A 17,500-nucleotide genomic window follows, 5' to 3' on the forward strand; every position below is an offset into this window, starting at 1 on the left:
GATTCAAAGACTTATAATCCCACTACTGCACTGGACTGGATGATACACGATACATAAAGAATCAGTATGGGTTGATGCTACACTCCCTCCACTCTCTGCCAGCACTTACACCTGTCCAGTCAAAGTAAAGGTGAAACACTCGCATCTTTTTTCCCTACGTCAAGAAATGATATCACGATGAGTGCTGTTTGGCTGCCTTGCTTGACTGCCGTGACCTTTTCGTTAAGATCGGCCCAGGATGATGGAGACTAATGGTTGGGGAAATATTGGGTGTGGTGTCGTAGGTTAAGTTGTCTGGGCATCTATACCAGGTAAGCTTTCTGTCTCTATGTGAAGTGTTTGGGGTGTAAGTGTATTAAGAATCAAGAATACACTTAATTTCGCCGGTCTTAGGTCCGTATTCAGAGATGATTTGCTGTCTCGCTACGATTATTTTCAAGGGCCACAGAAATGATTAGCGGGGTTTTCAAGAGTGTTTTCTCCAGTTAATAAATGTAGAAATCTTGTCACTCTGTCTCTAGAACTATAAAAACACCTTAAAAAAAAACTCGTGTAAATTTAAATAAAGCCTTTTGAAATGGTGGAGGTGAAGCAAAGAAGTGTTTGAGAATATGAGGCCTACATTCCTGACAGTAGACTTATCCACTGGGATATTACAGCTACACTTACTTATTTAGAGTGACCATCACATTACAAGAAATAAATAAGAGTAAAGAATAAATAAAAGAATAGAAAAAAACTAAATAAAAATAAATAAATATACGAATAAAAGTATACGAGTGGTATTTTCCTAACGTGAAATTCTACTTTGTTTCAGTGCGTCTGTGTAGCTTTTAATCAATACGCTTTTTGTCTCCCTTCCATCCCGGCAGACTCTAAGCATGACAATACCTCGCAACAAACCGACCAGCGCGTCAGGTGAAGGAAGGACAAACACCACACAAAAGGAAGAGTGTGAATGAGAAACAAAACGTAAACAAAGAAAACCAAATACTTTTTTCTTCTCATTCTTTGCTTCTCTCCTCCTCCTCCTCCTCCTCCTCCTCCTCTTCCCTCACCTCTGCCCTGGACGTCATTAAGAGAGAGATGAACAACGCATTCTAATGACATTCCTCTCCCTCCCTCACGCCGACGCCGCCAGGGAGAGGCAAGAATCCCTCCATACCTCACTTGTTTCCTCCACTCTCCACTGGTCACGGAGAGAGGCGGAGAGAAGGGAGGAGAGGAGAGCCAGCCGTAACGGGAAGGAAGAGAAGAGCACGATAAGACGTGTAATATTGATGAGAGGGAGGAGAGATGATGCTGAATAAGAGGTGTAGTAATAGTGGTGGTGGTGGTGGTGGTGGTGGTAGTAGTAGTAGTAGTAGTAGTAGTAGTAGTAGTAGTAGTAGTAGTAGTAGTAGTAGTAGTAGTAGTAGTAGTAACAATAATTACAATAAAAATAACAATAACAAAAAGGCAATACTAGCAAAACAACAATAACAGTAGAAGCATTTATAATTATGATGATAATAATAATAATAATGATAATAATGATATTAATAACGATAACAATAAAAATAAAAAAAAAATAAAAATCCTCGTACATCAATAATTTCTTCATAACACATGCACGAACAATAAATATCATCCTAGACCAAAACTTACTTATCTTTCATTGATCCCCATTTCACTTCCTTTCACAAATTTGTAACTCATAAAAAGAAACATAAACCTTACGAATCAGACCTTTCACTCATAATGCACCATACAACATCTCTTCCTCCTTCTCCTCCTCCTCCTCCTCCTCCTCCTCTTCGTGCTGCTCCACTTGTCCTCCTTCTCCTTCAAGATGAGAGCAGTAAGCAAACCTTCTATCTTCCTTCGTTTACCATATCCATTCAAAGTTGTCGAAATCCTGAGCGCTATCCTTAATGGAGTCATTTTTCTTCAGTCCCCCCGGAGCCTTTACACTCTGGTTGATCACATCCTTGGGAGACACGGAGGAGGAGGAGGAGGAGGAGGAGGAGGAGGAGGAGGAGGAGGAGGAGAAAGAGTAGGGCGCGGGAGAGAATGGCAGGGAAAGGCAGATTAATAATTGTGAAGAGAACAGGTAACAGATTTGAAAGGAAGGTTATGGAGAAGGAAAGTCAGAGGTAGAAAGGGTGGAAGTGTGTGTGTGTGTGTGTGTGTGTGTGTGTGTGTGTGTGTGTGTGTGTGTGTGTGTGTGTGTGTGTGTGTGTGTGTGTGTGTGTGTGTGTGTGTGTGTGTGTGTGTGTGTGTGTGTGTGTGTGTGTGTGTGTGTGTGTGTGTGTGTGTGTGTGTGTGTGTTTACAGAAAAGGTAAAAGAAATCAGACACTTAAAACCATAATAGGTAAATAAATAGAGAGAGAGAGAGAGAGAGAGAGAGAGAGAGAGAGAGAGAGAGAGAGAGAGAGAGAGAGAGAGAGAGAGAGAGAGAGAGAGAGAGAGAGAGAGAGAGAGAGAGAGAGAGAGAGAGAGAGAGAGAGAGAGAGAGAGAGAGTCGTAAGAATGAAATAAGAAAAAGTATTAACAAATGCAAATATAATAATTAAATATAATAATCAAATGAAAACACAAGTACACAATTCTGATCTCAGTGTTTTAATTTCCTCACATAATTTTCCCCAAAGAGAAGTTTAACATCACTCTGCAGAAGAAGAGGTTGAAGGAGGCTTAGTTACTTTGCTTCCTGGATGACCCTTTCATATAAATTCTTTCCTCACTCAGTAATATCACGGTCATTTCCTTCGCTTCCCTGCTTCTCATACTAATCTTATTTTCTTCCTGAATGCGAGAGAAATATCATTCGGCGCGAGGGATCAAGGCAGCTGAGGGCCCAGTGAGATATGTGCGAGGTAGGTCATATGCCAAATCAGACAAGCCATGTGACAGTTCCCTCTCCTGACTTTCATCTCTATCCTTCTTGTGCTTCATTTTATTTCCTCTCATCTATAGACTTTTAAATTGTGTATATATATTTTCCTTCTCCCTTCGTTTATTCCAATTTTCATCTTTCTCAGCATCATGCTCATCATGTTCCACTCCTCGCACGCTCCATCTCCCTTTCATCTTCTCTGCTTTAACGATATCCTCCGTCTCGTCCCTTCTCAGAGTTATTCCTCTTGCTCAACCTCGTGAAATCGGTATCGTTTCTATTTCAACATTCAGTGTCTCCATGGAATTTTCATTTTTTTATAGTTTAATCTCAGATCATAATTTCATATACATATTCCCATATATCTTCCACTTTTCCTGCTTTTCATCCAACGAAACTTCTCCTTACTCCACTTCGAACACTGGTACTTCACAACTTTCTTACTTTACCTTCCACATATTGTACTTTAATTTTTTCTTACTTCCTCTCCTAAACCGCTGTCTTTCTTTTTTTTCTTTCGTATTACTGATGGTGGCACTCGCTTATTCCAACATTTTCCAATGCTTTTCTTTACATAATCTTTTACATTCTTGCTCATCCTACGGCTACCTTCGTTTCCATTTCCTTGTCATCCTCTCCGCTACTATTCAGACTCAACCCACAAAGATGCCAGCAAACAAGACAAAAAAAAACAAGGCAGTATAGTTCTTTCCCCGTCAATCGTTACAGCAAATCATCTTGCAGTCTTTCCACCACACACACACACACACACACACACACACACACACACACACACACACACACACACACACACACACACACACACACACACCAAACATATATAAATCCAGTCGAAATAAACTCATACAACGCCGAAATAAATCCTCATTCCCAGGCTGGAGTTGTCGTCAATAAAGAAGGAATCCCCACAGACAATATCAAGTCATTTTTTTCTTGGCAGTGTAATCGCAGTGCCATCTGGGACCGATATGTCACGGGAGAAGGCGAGTTCGAAACCTTAACTCTCAGCTTCCGCCTCGCGCCACAGCCCTCGCCTCTCCGCTGTGGCTGGAATACCTCGCCTGACTTCCTCTCTCTCATCAAATATAGAGACGCCTCGCCCCCCCCCTCGGATCCCACTTCACGTTTACGCGGTTTTCTTTTTTGTTGTATTTTGCCAGTTCTTTTTTCGCCTCCCAGTGGATTAAGGGAATACTACTCTCACCTCCTCCCACGGTCCACCCCTCCCAATCCTCCTACCGTGCCCCTGGGAAGTCGTATAAAGGTGAATGTTTACCGAAGTCAACGCCAGCGCAGGTCTGTTCGCATGCGTGGCGCGGAAATATAGGGGCTCGATTCCTTTCTTCAAGTTCTTGCTGAATACCAAACACCCTGCCATCTCTTTATTGCGGGTAAATAACTACCGGGGACCACAGCAAGCCAGATGACAGATTCCGGGGACATGCAAGCCTCTCTACGCCCCATTCCTTCCCCTTTCCTTCAGCATCCTCTCCTCCTCCTGCTACTCCTCCTCCTCCTTCTGTCTCCTCCTCAGCCATACAGCAAGTTATGCATAATTAGATACAGGAATTTTATGAGGAGTGAGATGACTGTGATATTGAGGGAGATGATTTTGATGAGAACTGTGGGATAAAACCTGATGGGGAAAATCTTTATAATCTTGATCTTGTTCCTGCAAATACAATTCTAGATTTTAGTTGAGATATTCCTTTCTTTAAAAGTATTGACAAGATGAACGACACAAAATGCGGATAACATAGCATACCACAACACACAATAATAAGCATGAGTCTTGTAACAGAGAGGCGTTTTGTTATAGTTGAGTCATTCCCTCTCCCTAAAAATATTGAATAGATGAACGACACAAAATGCGGATAACATGGCATACCACAACACACAACAATAAGCATGAGTCTTGTAAAAGAGATGGGTTTTCTTCTCTCCTGCCACGCAAAAAAGTACCCCCAAATGAAAAAAATAACAGAAAAAATGTAACAAATCTTAATAACCTTAATGCAATTCTCACATTAAAAAAAAAAAAAGAAAACATAGATACACATTTCCACTTCCGAGGCGAAACAAAAAGCACTCTCGACACTGAAAAAAACAACAACAACAAATAAACAAGAACCCCAGGAAAGAATAATCAGGAAAAACACTCGCACTATAACACAGAGACCTGCATGCGTGGTGTGTGTTGCGGTGTGTTGCGAGGAGCCCATGTGTTGCTGGAGAAGCGCGGGGGAGAAACACTAGACGGCATTTTGACAGCTGCTGGTTCGAATTTGCCAGGGTGAGAAAGGGAGGAAGGATGAGGAGAGAGTGCAGGAGGAGAGACAGCGAGTGAGGGAGAGTGAGATAGAGATGAGTGCATGGAGGAGGAACAAGGCATAAGAAGATGGAAGCGCCTTGATTGTGGAAAAGAAAAAGAAATACAAGAAAAGTAAAGAAAAACTGAAATAGGAAAAGTAGAAGAGTAAAAAAAATAGAAAAAGCGAAGAAAAGGTGAAAAGGGAAACAGTGTAAGTGTGTAAAAGAAGAAGAACATGATACATAAATATGTCCAAAAATGTGAAGGATTACTAAGGGAGAAGAAACAGAGGAAAGACAAATGAACAACGATAACAGGAGAAAAAAAAGGAAAGATACACATTCTACATTAAAGAAACAAAGATCTTACGTAATTCTGTGTGTGTGTGTGTGTGTGTGTGTGTGTGTGTGTGTGTGTGTGTGTGTGTGTGTGTGTGTGTGTGTGTGTGTGTGTGTGTGTGTGTGTGTGTGTGTGTGTGTGTGTGTGTGTGTGTGTGTGTGTGTGTGTGTGTGAGTACCAGAGGGTGCTTGTCTCACTCGACACCTCCTCATGCATCATTTCCCTTCCCAGTCCCGCCACTCTCGGTATTACCCCGCCGGAGGAAGGAGGAGGAGAAGTAGGAGGAAGAGGAGGTGGAGGAGGAGGAGGAGGAGAAAGAGGAGGAGGAGATAGTGCGGTGGATGTGAGGCGAGAGACGTGCAGTTGGTAAAGAGGATGAGAATATACAAAAAAAAAAAAAAATAGAAAGAAACGTAGAAAAGAAAAAAAAGTGTAGAAAAAGAAGGAAGAGGGTGAGCGAGATGTGAGGGAAGCCATCAGGAATACAGGAATGCTAGAAGAAGCTGGAAAAGAACGATAACGTATTAGAGGAAGATCGCTGAAGATGTGTGTGGTCAAAACGCGATTAATGACAAGTTAGAAGACGAACAGGGTAGAGATGAGGGAAAAACAACAACAATAACAACAAAACGAATATTAGTGCTTAGTGCCCTCACCTCTCTCTCTCTCTCTCTCTCTCTCTCTCTCTCTCTCTCTCTCTCTCTCTCTGTGTGTGTGTGTGTGTGTGTGTGTGTGTGTGTGTGTGTGTGTGTGTGTGTGTGTGTGTGTGTGTGTGTGTGTGTGTGTGTGTGCACGCGCTCATACTATATATTCATCTTGCACATTCCAGACCTATCACTCACTCTCTCTCTCTCTCTCTCTCTCTCTCTCTCTCTCTCTATCAGACGAAAAAGGTTCAGCTCGTAAACATTAACGGAAAGTCCATCCCGAGATAGGAGTATTAACATAGATGCAGCTTTCAAGGTCAACTGAAGCGACACACAACACAGCAAACCAAACAGTTTTAATCTAAACACTTTCATTACCCTCCACTTTCCTCATAAACATAAACCTTCTTCAAACAGTTCATTTTTTTACTACTTTTTTTTTATGTAGGGGAGAACCAAGGGAAGCAAAATATATATATATGAAAAGAAGGCCCACTTGTATGCTGGTTCTCTAGAGGATAAGTAAAAGGGTTGGTCAAAATTAAGATGGAACTGTCTTGATACCTGATACCAGTAGTTTCGATTTACAATAAGGTTTTTTGGTATGTGTACTATTTTCCCGTTGCAACTTCCACACATAACGTCACTTCCTTCATCATAACTACTAATAAGTCTCCCATTTTCTAACTTCAGTTCTTATATCACTGACGTTTTCCATTGTCGTTCTGCCTCCCTTTCTCTGCAGTCTCCCATAACTCCTCCCTTCTGCTATTTCTTCCTACCCTTCCCTTCCCTACCCCTCCCTTTGCCTCTATCTTGAAGGACATGGAGGCTAAACGAACTCATTTGAATATGGGAATAATGCATCAAGAGTCAGGGAGCGAGGGCGTCCGGTCTGAGGTCTGAGTTCTGAGGACTGTCCTGCCACGCCTCCAAGAATCAGGAAGAGGAAGAGGATAGAAGAGAAAATCAAATCAGTAAAATGTCTTTCTGAAGTGTATCCCTCGTGTTGTGACTCTATGTTGACCCCTCCATTACCGTGCCGTGTTTTCATATTCATTCTGGTTACTATTTGGCGAATTTATACGGCTTCAGAAACGTATGTGGGGATTATTAAAATAGCAAAGACTCCTGCAATAAATCTTTTGACCTCCATAGATCCTTCCTAATGCAAATAAAATCGTCTAATTGCACCCAAACATCATGATAAAAATGCGTCTCAGTATTGAAGGGGATTGAGTACTTACATTACGTAAAAGTGGAACAGTTAAGGAAGAAATAAAAAAAAAAAGTAGGTAAGAGGAAAGAAGATATTAAAATTTTTGAAAGCATGGGAACAACTCTCTCTCTCTCTCTCTCTCTCTCGTATGTTAATTGTTTGTTACACAGCCACTGAAACATCTCGCCAGAGGGTCGTTTGTGAGATAATTGCCACACATGGTAATTCTGTGAAGAGAGAGAGAGAGAGAGAGAGAGAGAGAGAGAGAGAGAGAGAGAGAGAGAGAGAGAGAGAGAGAGAGAGAGAGAGAGAGAGAGAGAGAGAGAGAGAGAGAGAGAGAGAGAGAGAGAGAGAGAGAGAGAGAGAGAGAGAGAGAAAAAATAGAGAGAGAGGATGGAATGGGGGAAAAAGAGGGAAACCGATGAAAGGTGGGGAAGGGGAGAGAATAAAAGAAAGAAAGGAAAAAAAAAAAAAGGGGAGAATGGAAAGAGGTGGGAAAGCCATATACGGATGTGCTTAAAAATGGAGTGGTAAGGGGCGGGAAAGGGGGGGGGGAGGACAGGTAAGGGGAGGACAGGTAAGGGAAGCAGGTTAGAGAGGCGATAAGAATAAAAAAAAAAGGAGAAAAAAGGTCTGCAGGTCAAAGGTCACTGCAGGATTATAAGGTCAAAGTATATAAGAAAATTGAGAATAAAATGTATATAAAGAACAATAAGTGTGGAGACTCGTAAATATCTAGCCTTTGAATTTCAGTCTTACAACGCGATTTAAAATTCTTGTCTTATACGATTATGTATTTATTAGTCTTTATTGCTGCTGCTACTGCTACTACTACTACTACTACTACTACTACTAATTTAAGTAGTAGTAGTAGTAGTATAGGAGCAATGATAGTAACAATAGGACTAATAATGGCAGTGATAGCAGCAGTCACACGAGAGCAGCATCAATGGTACTCGCGGCACTTTTTCTCCTCATATACAATAGAATAAAGTAATACATACAACATTATGACCTGATATTACAATCCTGTCAACATTATGAGCATACCGTATACGAGAACTGTAATGGTCCGTGGTGTGTGTGTGTGTGTGTGTGTGTGTGTGTGTGTGTGTGTGTGTGTGTGTGTTTGCATTTCCTTAGACCTATAACAAAAAGGGAAGCCACATTAGGCCTACTTACAGGACTTGATCGGATGTTCGGCGCCGACGGAGGGGCAGTTGATGGCCGCGGCGGGCGAGGTGGCCATACCTGCGATAAAAACACCTGGGTTATATCTTCTTTTTTACGTAAGAGGAGCACTGGCCAAGAGAACGGAGATCAAAATGAATAATCTAAAACTGGAGGACACACACACACACACACACACACACACACACACACACACACATGAAGAAGTAACAAAATGAGTGATGGGGAGGAGAAGCACAAACACAGAGAAGGACTTGGGGTTATGTTCATTCACAAAAGGTGGGTGGTGGAGTAAAGGAGTGGCGTTGGGGAAGGATATATAGGAGGAGCCGGACAGAATTACCTGGCGGGACTGCAAGGTTGATGAGGACAGGGAAGTAGAGATGAGGAAAGGCAAGGTTACCAGGAATGTTACAAAACGGAATGGAGAAAATTACTGAAAACTTAGCAATAATACAGTACAGAAAAACAAGATTGGGGAGGATGAGAGAAGAGGATTACAGAGATACAAGGTTGTAGAGAGAGAGACGGGGAAAGTTACAAGAAAGGACAATGTTACAGAAGACAAGTAAGACTGCAGGCAAGGAAATAACAAGGAGAGACTGGGATTTACAAGAGAAGAGGAAGATTACAGGAAGGGATAGGGAATGTTACAGGGAGAAAGGGGTACTTATAGGGAAGGAGAAGGTTAGAGGGAAAAACAAGCAAGATTACAGGGAGAGACACAGAAGACTGAGAAAGGTAAAGTTACATGGAGGAACAAGCAAGGCAAGGACAAGTTTACATGGATAAATAAGGCCAGGAGGAGAGGCAAAGGCAGTCAGTCCGCCACGGGTGTCAGAGGCAAGGTGGCCCCCTGGGTGTTGGCAGCTCGCACGATCGATTTTAATGTTACGTGCGTGATTATGATCATCTCATCCCTCGGCAGTGTGGCTGGCGGCTGAGCGTACCTAAGTACGGTTACTACTGGTGTGAGATGAGGTGCACGTGTACTATAAAAACTTCACTGTTGTAAATGTATTGGTAAAAGTCATAAAGTGGTAATAATGTAGAATAGCTAGGAAACGAGGCAAATTACATAGTATTGTAAATCAACTTCCAACATTATTATGAAACGCGTACTCATAAAACGTTTACGATCAGTATACTAATATTACGAAATAACCGAAAAAGTACTTATTGAATACCCACGATCAGTATTCTAATAATACTGAATAACTAAAGAAAAAAAATCGAAGGGAAAATTATCATGATAAAAGAAAACAGTTAACAACTAGAGATAAAAAGAATATAAAATAACCAGTATAGATCATTGCCCTGTAGCATCCACCCCCAGCAGCCACCTCCAGATACAGACACAGATAGGAACAATGAAGCAACACACGCGGAGAAAACCTGCTACACCAACAAGATCAGGTCAATTTTAAGACGAATTAAAGACGTAAATGAAGATACTCGTGCACTCGTATCCTGCAAAATACATCATGATCAGTCTTCGTTAGAGCAAAGTGAACTGGTACAATGAAGGTCGTGTTCTTGATCGTTGCAGAGAAAGACACGTGAACATTATTAAGTCTTGATTTTCACGTGTGTGTGTGTGTGTGTGTGTGTGTGTGTGTGTGTGTGTGTGTGTGTGTGTGTGTGTGTGTGTGTGTGTGTGTGTGTGTGTGTGTGTGTGTGTGTGTGTGTGTGTGTGTGTGTGTTGTATCCGCCCAGATTGATGGCTTTTTAAAAATTTCTATATTTCTGTACCAATTAAGGCAGGATATGCATACTTTGTGCCTGCAGTGAGAGAAATAGAGAAGAGTGACAGTAAAAGGTTGTGTTGGCAGGGAGGGAACACTCAGTAACACAAAGGAAGAACAAGCATCATCTTTAGGCCCTCACTATGTTGTTTATGATAATGAATGCTGAAAAGTATATAACTCTTGCAGAAATTAGAGATAGAATGTAGAGGGAGGGAACACGAGAAACAGAGACAGAAGGAGAGAAAAGCAAGGAGAGGAAGAGCAGAGGGAGGGGAGGGGAGATGAGGTGAGGGAAGAGCAGAGGGAGGGAGGGAGGGGGGGAGGGCAGGCAGGAAGAAGGGAGTAGCAGCAGCAAGATGGCCTCTCCTCTCCCCCTGATCCATCACTGTCAGCGGGCACCCCTGTGAGCGTCTTGATAAACCTGATCCAAGCTATTATTGTAACACCCTCCCCCCCCTCCACACACACACACACACACACACACACACACACACACACACACACACACACACACACACACACACGGAACATAAACTTACACATACATAACCCATACATATACATCAATTATTACATTCACCAACAATTAATCTACCAGCATACATAAATCAAACACTTAAAAGACAAGTAATGAATTAAAAAAAAAAATGAAGGAAAAAAAGTATATAAACAACTCTTATTTACCCTCAACATACGGATAAACTAAAACAACGAAGGAGAGAATGTTAGTAGCCATAAGAGTATTTGAATAAAGAGAAGTAAATATAGAGTAAAAAGGAGAATCTGCAGAGCCTTGACATGAAATAATCAGGGGCCTCTCACACTGTACTGCTCCTCCCTTTAATATAATGCAGATTAAAGCCAAGATGTAACGGCGAAATTTGTGGTTATAATGACGGAGATGGAGAGAGTGTGTGTGTGTGTGTGTGTGTGTGTGTGTGTGTGTGTGTGTGTGTGTGTGTGTGTGTGTGTGTGTGTGTGTGTGTGTGTGTGTGTGTGTGTTCCACTGATAGATCTGTTATCCGCTTGAAAATTACCATGCATATGAATCAAACAAATGAATAAAACATTGTAGATTATTTACTATGAAGATATGAAGCAATCTCTCTCTCTCTCTCTCTCTCTCTCTCTCTCTCTCTCTCTCTCTCTCTCTCTCTCTGTCTAATTTACAACATCCCACCATTTCCATACTTCCATCAACTCCTTCACCTCACCACCGTCTAATCTCACTTCAGGACATAGTGTACCCAAAACATACCCTGTCCTCTTGTGTAAATTATACCTCATGAATCATTATCTCTCTCTCTCTCTCTCTCTCTCTCTCTCTCTCTCTCTCTCTCTCTCTCTCTCTCTCTCTCTCTCTCTCTCATTCCACACTTAGATTATTACCACGTGGTCTGATCGGGAGGTTCTCTTCGTCTTCCTTCTCAATTAGTGTGTAAATGGTGATCGATCATTACGGAAACTCCCCTCTGACAAGCAGCTGCGTGCTTCTTCCCGCCGCCGCCACCACGCTGACGGAAAGGGCTGATGCCGTGGGGAAACTTAGCGACAACTGACACCAGCCACATGTACACACAGCTGACGGCGAGGTGAAGCGGCAGGAAGAAACGCTGAGAGAGGATTATGTTTGTAATTTACCTGAAGACTGTCAGAAGGTGAGTATATTTGAAAGTTTAAGACACATGTTATAAGACTCGTTTCTGTAAGATGTCTACTAAGAATTGTATGATAATCTTTACTTTGTGGAAAATAAAGTGATTTGAATATGAATCTGGACTTTTATAATAAAACTGTAGGTACATCAAGACCTACGAGTGTGGACATTTAAAAGTGTAGAGGTCCATATTGTTCAAAGACTCTTCTGAAGGGTGTTGAGGCGAGACTCTACTTTATGTATTTCTGGATAGTAAATCACTGTCTGTACCGTCAAGAAATATTACACTATTAACTAACCGTGCCATCATGTTTACGTTATAACCTGATCCGATACTATTTATTTTCATTTTCTTGTGATCCAAATTTATTACTTTCCTAAAATTTGATCATTCGCTCGCAAGCACAAACCACCACTCACCTACCTACCTTCCTCACTCTCCCTTACCCTCTGCTCTCTCCCTCCTGTCCCCTCCTCTCCTCTCCCTTCCTCTCCCACAAGGCTATGTTTTCCAGAACCAGTCATAAACTCCCCCTGGCCCTCTGTTTTCCGCGCCGCTTTATCTCACTCCGCGGCCGCTGACAACAACACGGTTCAGTCGAGCTGCTTCACAATTTACGCCGAGTTGTCTTCATATAGCATCCTTCCTTGTCATTTGAGGCCGAGCTATCTTTGTGGTTTTCTGAGACACCCATGTGTTTGAATTTCTTCCATCTACTTAGCTTTTTCTTTCTCCGTTTTATTTTTTATCTTTTTCATTATGTATATTGAATGTTTGCCTCAAAATTGATGTTTTTTTTGTTATTTTTTTCTATTCTGTATATTTATAAGAAGATGAAAGGGAGGTGAGGTCTTGTTTTATAGCTTTTCTTATGCACCAAAAGAAAAAATAGACTTATAAACATGAATGAAATACGAAAAAACACTCTCTATATTTTTTTGGGGTCAGTATGTAAAAAAATCAAAATAAAATGATATAGAGAAAGAAGCACACTGGACCACCAACCTTCCTGTCAGCTCCATGTTTCTGAACTGCTGCCGATTAAGATAAAAATAAAAGATTTGTTATACAGGAAAATTGCGTTTTGATATAACACTTAATTTTTTTAATGGAAAGAACAGCATTAGGGAATTTCATGGATTTCCCTCCACGTTATACTTTGAATATGAATGACGTATTTTCCAGCAAGATATTACACGCACCAATAACAAAGTATCCCCCAAATTGTGTAAAATAATACATGTAATTCTTTTTTCAACACATAAAATGAAAATGAACTGGAAATATGGCAGAGAGAGAGAGAGAGAGAGAGAGAGAGAGAGAGAGAGAGAGAGAGAGAGAGAGAGAGAGAGAGAGAGAGACAAAAAATAAAGGAGCGTATGGGGAGAGAGCAAGAGAAAAAAATCCGTGCTCAGGCCTCAGACAGCGGGCGATGATCAAGTGATGGGCCGATGACAAGACGTGACGCAGTACTGAACGCATTTGTTTGACCATGATGGAGCAGGTCAGGGGGGAAGGGTTTCTGCTCTCCCTTCCCACACCCTGCGGCCACTTCCCCCCTTTCTTCCTTCTCTCTTGTCTCCACCTCTTCGCTCCTCTCCCTCCGACTCTTCCTTCTCTCCCTCTCTGCCACTTGCCTCCGCTCCCAGCATCTCTCACTCTCCTGTCCACCTTGTAATCGCCTTTCTGTAGCCCTGACATGCTATTCACGTTATAGCGTCACACAAATGCTGCTAGATTGACGGTTTTGTTGATATTGCATTTACATTACTAATCACAGGATATAAACTGGCGGTTGTCAAAAAATGTCTTCTTTATCTTAGGAAGTATTAGTTATTTTTTTCTTTTTCGTGTATTTTGATGAATATCCCGAGGTTAATGCATGTACATTTCATGAACAGAGCTTATTTTGCTTCACTTATTGTTAAAGTTGTATTTGGTTCAGTTTTTCTTTTTGTTGATAAAGTCGCATAATTTTGCAAAACATTAAGGAAAAAAGTTTAGCATTGAAGACTGACCACTATGAAAGAGCTGAATGAAGAGGAAATATAATTCACTTGGAGACAAAAGAGAAAGTGGCACCAGTGACTGTAGCAGTAGTGGTGGTGGTGGTGGTGATCATGATACCCTCGCCACCTGCTGTGTCCCGACGCCCTGAGGGAGAAAGGAGGCCCCCATATCTCCACCCTTCCTTCCATGGCCTCAACTCAAAAGAAAAGAAAAGAAAAAAGAAGAAAAAGCCCCTGCCGTTCACAGCCTCGAACAGCCGAGTGATGGAGGATGTGCTTTTCTTACGCGGATCATTCACACATTGACATTTTTAACTGGCAGATGCATAAACAGGCGCCCCAGACACGGACCGAAAAAAAAAGTAAAAAAAAAAAGATTATATGTATATCTATCGTAGGTTCTGGGTGTGTATTGAGAGCGGGAAGTCAGTGTTTGCCAGAAGGTCCCTGGATGATGAATGAGGGAGCGCTGCATTCACGCGACGTCCTGGCACCCTCTCCCTCCCCCACCTCAGAGCACCCCACAGGGCTCCCCACACACACCCTTCCTCCCTACGGCTCCGCTAAGGCAATTTAAAGGCGTAATTTTAACTTTGTGTGAGGTCTTATGGTCAAAGCTTTATTTTATTATGTTATCTGAAGTAATTTAATTTGCTTTGAGAAATATGTAAGAGACGAAATACAAAATCAATGAAAATAATGATGAATATACAAAAACATCTTACATTTTCTACTGTGAACTGTGAACTGTTTACCTGGGAAAGCTTGTTACAAAAAAGACAACCACGAGACACACTCTACGAAACAGGTGTCATTCATCAATATTTGTAAAGAATTCTATGCTGAAAACCTCTCTATGTTCTGTAATCCCAACTTTAATTTAACTTTCGGAAAACGTATTACAAAATCAATGAGAGAAGTGACTTGATAAAAAGCTTACTCGAGGATATAAAAGATGTATGTCTCATGAATACAGTCTTATTTTATTTATCGAGGAAAATTAAGCTGCCAAAACACTAACAAACTCAAAACACTATGAAAAGGATAGTCAAAATTTAGCGCCGTGGAGTGAGCGAGTGAGTGATACGCGTCATTTTGTCAATAAATAGTGGCTTGTCATTAAGTGCGTGCAGACAGGAACGTAAACCCGAGCGAGGAAAACATTTAATAAAGCCCACATAAGCCTATATGCAAATAAACCTTTTCCATCAGCAGAGTGACTATAGAGCAACACAGGCCCTCACTCTCACCCTCACTGCCATCCCTCATTCTCACTCTTTATTTCACCCTCTCCTTTTTCTCATCCATATCTTTCCCTTGTCCGCACATCCCCTCAATCTCACCCACACTATCATTCTTCATTTTTACTCTTTACTCACCCTTCTCTGCCTCCACCCCTCATCCATACCTTTCAATTATCCTCTGCTCTTACCCCTCTTTATCATAGCCCTCTCATTCCCCTCCTCCTGGTCCTCTCATTCCTTCCTTTAATGCCTTTTATATAATACTTGTTATTTCTGCTCTATTACTCTTTATTCGTGATTTTTCTTTCCTCTCATTCGCTTCGGTTAACTTGTACTTTTTTTTTGTATCGTTGCTTTTTGTCTATCTTCTTTCATGTAACTTGTTGATTTTTGTTTGATTTTAATTCTTTGTTTCATCAATTTACTCGTACCTCTCATCGCTCTTCCTCTTTCCTTTTCATCAACACCCTTCTTTTGTCCTTATTTGATCTCTGTCTCTCTCTCTCTCTCTCTCTCTCTCTCTCTCTCTCTCTCTCTCTCTCTCTCTCTCTGGGGACAAAAATAAAAAGTAACAGCGAGAGAGAGAGAGAGAGAGAGAAAAAAAAGGCCAAGGATAACGAAGAGGAAAAGGCAAGTCGTGCTCAATGTATCAAATGGACGGACAAGGAGGAAAGAGCGTCCATCTGAGCACACAGCGCCCGTGCAAACACTCCGACAGGCGGACTGACGGACAGACAGACAGATACACACACGATAAAACAGCCAAACAGATAGAAGCCAACCCTGAGGGACGCCACCACCACCACTACTATCACCACTGCCACTACTACTACTACTACTACTACTACTACTACTACTACTACTACTACTACTACACTACAACTACTACTACTACTACTACTACTACTGCGGCTTCTGTTGCTGCTACTACTATTAATAACACTACTCCTGCTGGTAATTCTACTATTATATTACTATCGCTTTTACAATTACAGCCACCACCACCACCACCACCACTACTACTACCACCACTACTAATACTACTACCACTACCACCACCACCACCACCACTACTACTACTACTACTATATCACTGTTACTGTTACAATCACAACCACCACCACTACTGTTATTTCTACTACTGCAACCACCACCACCACCACTACTTCTACTACTACTACTACTACCACTACTACAACTGGAATTCGCTTACGTAGGAAGAAACACGTGGAATTCTCGAAAAAATGTTTATATATTATGCAAACCTTCCACGCAATTAAGATCCAGAAATTAAATAGAAAATAACGAACCGGCAATCATAAATTTGGTGATGTGGGGGAGAATCGTCACATGAATCGATATCACTGCATCACTGTTTGCCCTCCATTGCTTATCTCCACCACCATCACCACCACTTTCACTATTATCGCTCACCTCCAACACGATATATATGTATGAGTGTATGTGTGTGTATATGACATACTTGTATGTGTGTATGTCTGTATGTGAATATGTATGTGTATGCGTATAATTAACGTTGATGTATAGTTTTTTTTGTGATTATGTATATCCTTGAACATGATCACTCACAACAAAGCGTGATTGCTTCCTTTATGACAACTGGTGAGGTCAAATAAGTGTGGGAGGTATGGCTCAACAAACTTTGCTAGAATATGGAAATTTTGTATTGATTCTTGTACTAACATCATAAAGTAATAAACATGACTTACTTATTTATTTACTTACTTATGACCATTCTGCTCTCTCACCACAACCATCTCCATCACCATTGTCCTAGAATACTAATATATCACAGTCACTCACCACCACGTTCACTACTATTTCACTACTAGTACTCTTATCAACATTATCGGCTTTCACCATCACGATCACCCTTTACCTTCCCCTATCACCATTACCATCATCACCATCAGTACCACTACTACTGCTGTCACTCACCAACACGACCATTGCCAATCCCCTTATCAGTAATATTATCACCTCTAACAAACATTCGTCACCATGCACATCATCACCATCAATACTGCCACTTCCACTCACCAGCATCACCATTATCATCACAGACATTGCAACCACCGCAAAGACTATGAGCCAGTTGCCTAAGATTATTACAGAACCATAACGTCCAGAAGTAGAAGGGAGAGAAAAGTAGCACGACAGGTAGAAATTAGAAAGAAAAGTGGAGAACAGGTGCGATCTATATTTGGAAAAGG

At 41.4% G+C, this 17,500-nt stretch overlaps 1 protein-coding gene across 6 annotated transcripts in view; it reads right to left on the minus strand.

Moving 5' to 3' along the window:
• The window catches only part of LOC123499375 (homeotic protein proboscipedia-like), a 221,863-nt gene that overhangs the window by 41,809 nt on the left and 162,554 nt on the right, over positions 1–17,500 (minus strand). For all 6 annotated transcript variants that reach the window (XM_045247294.1, XM_045247293.1, XM_045247289.1 and 3 more), the window contains one exon: positions 8,599–8,667. In XM_045247294.1, coding sequence (XP_045103229.1) covers positions 8,599–8,667 — 69 coding nt within the window. The remainder of the gene's footprint in view (positions 1–8,598; positions 8,668–17,500) is intronic.

The sequence above is a fragment of the Portunus trituberculatus genome, chromosome 49 (assembly GCF_017591435.1).
Source record: "Portunus trituberculatus isolate SZX2019 chromosome 49, ASM1759143v1, whole genome shotgun sequence".
Lineage (NCBI taxonomy): Eukaryota > Metazoa > Arthropoda > Malacostraca > Decapoda > Portunidae > Portunus > Portunus trituberculatus.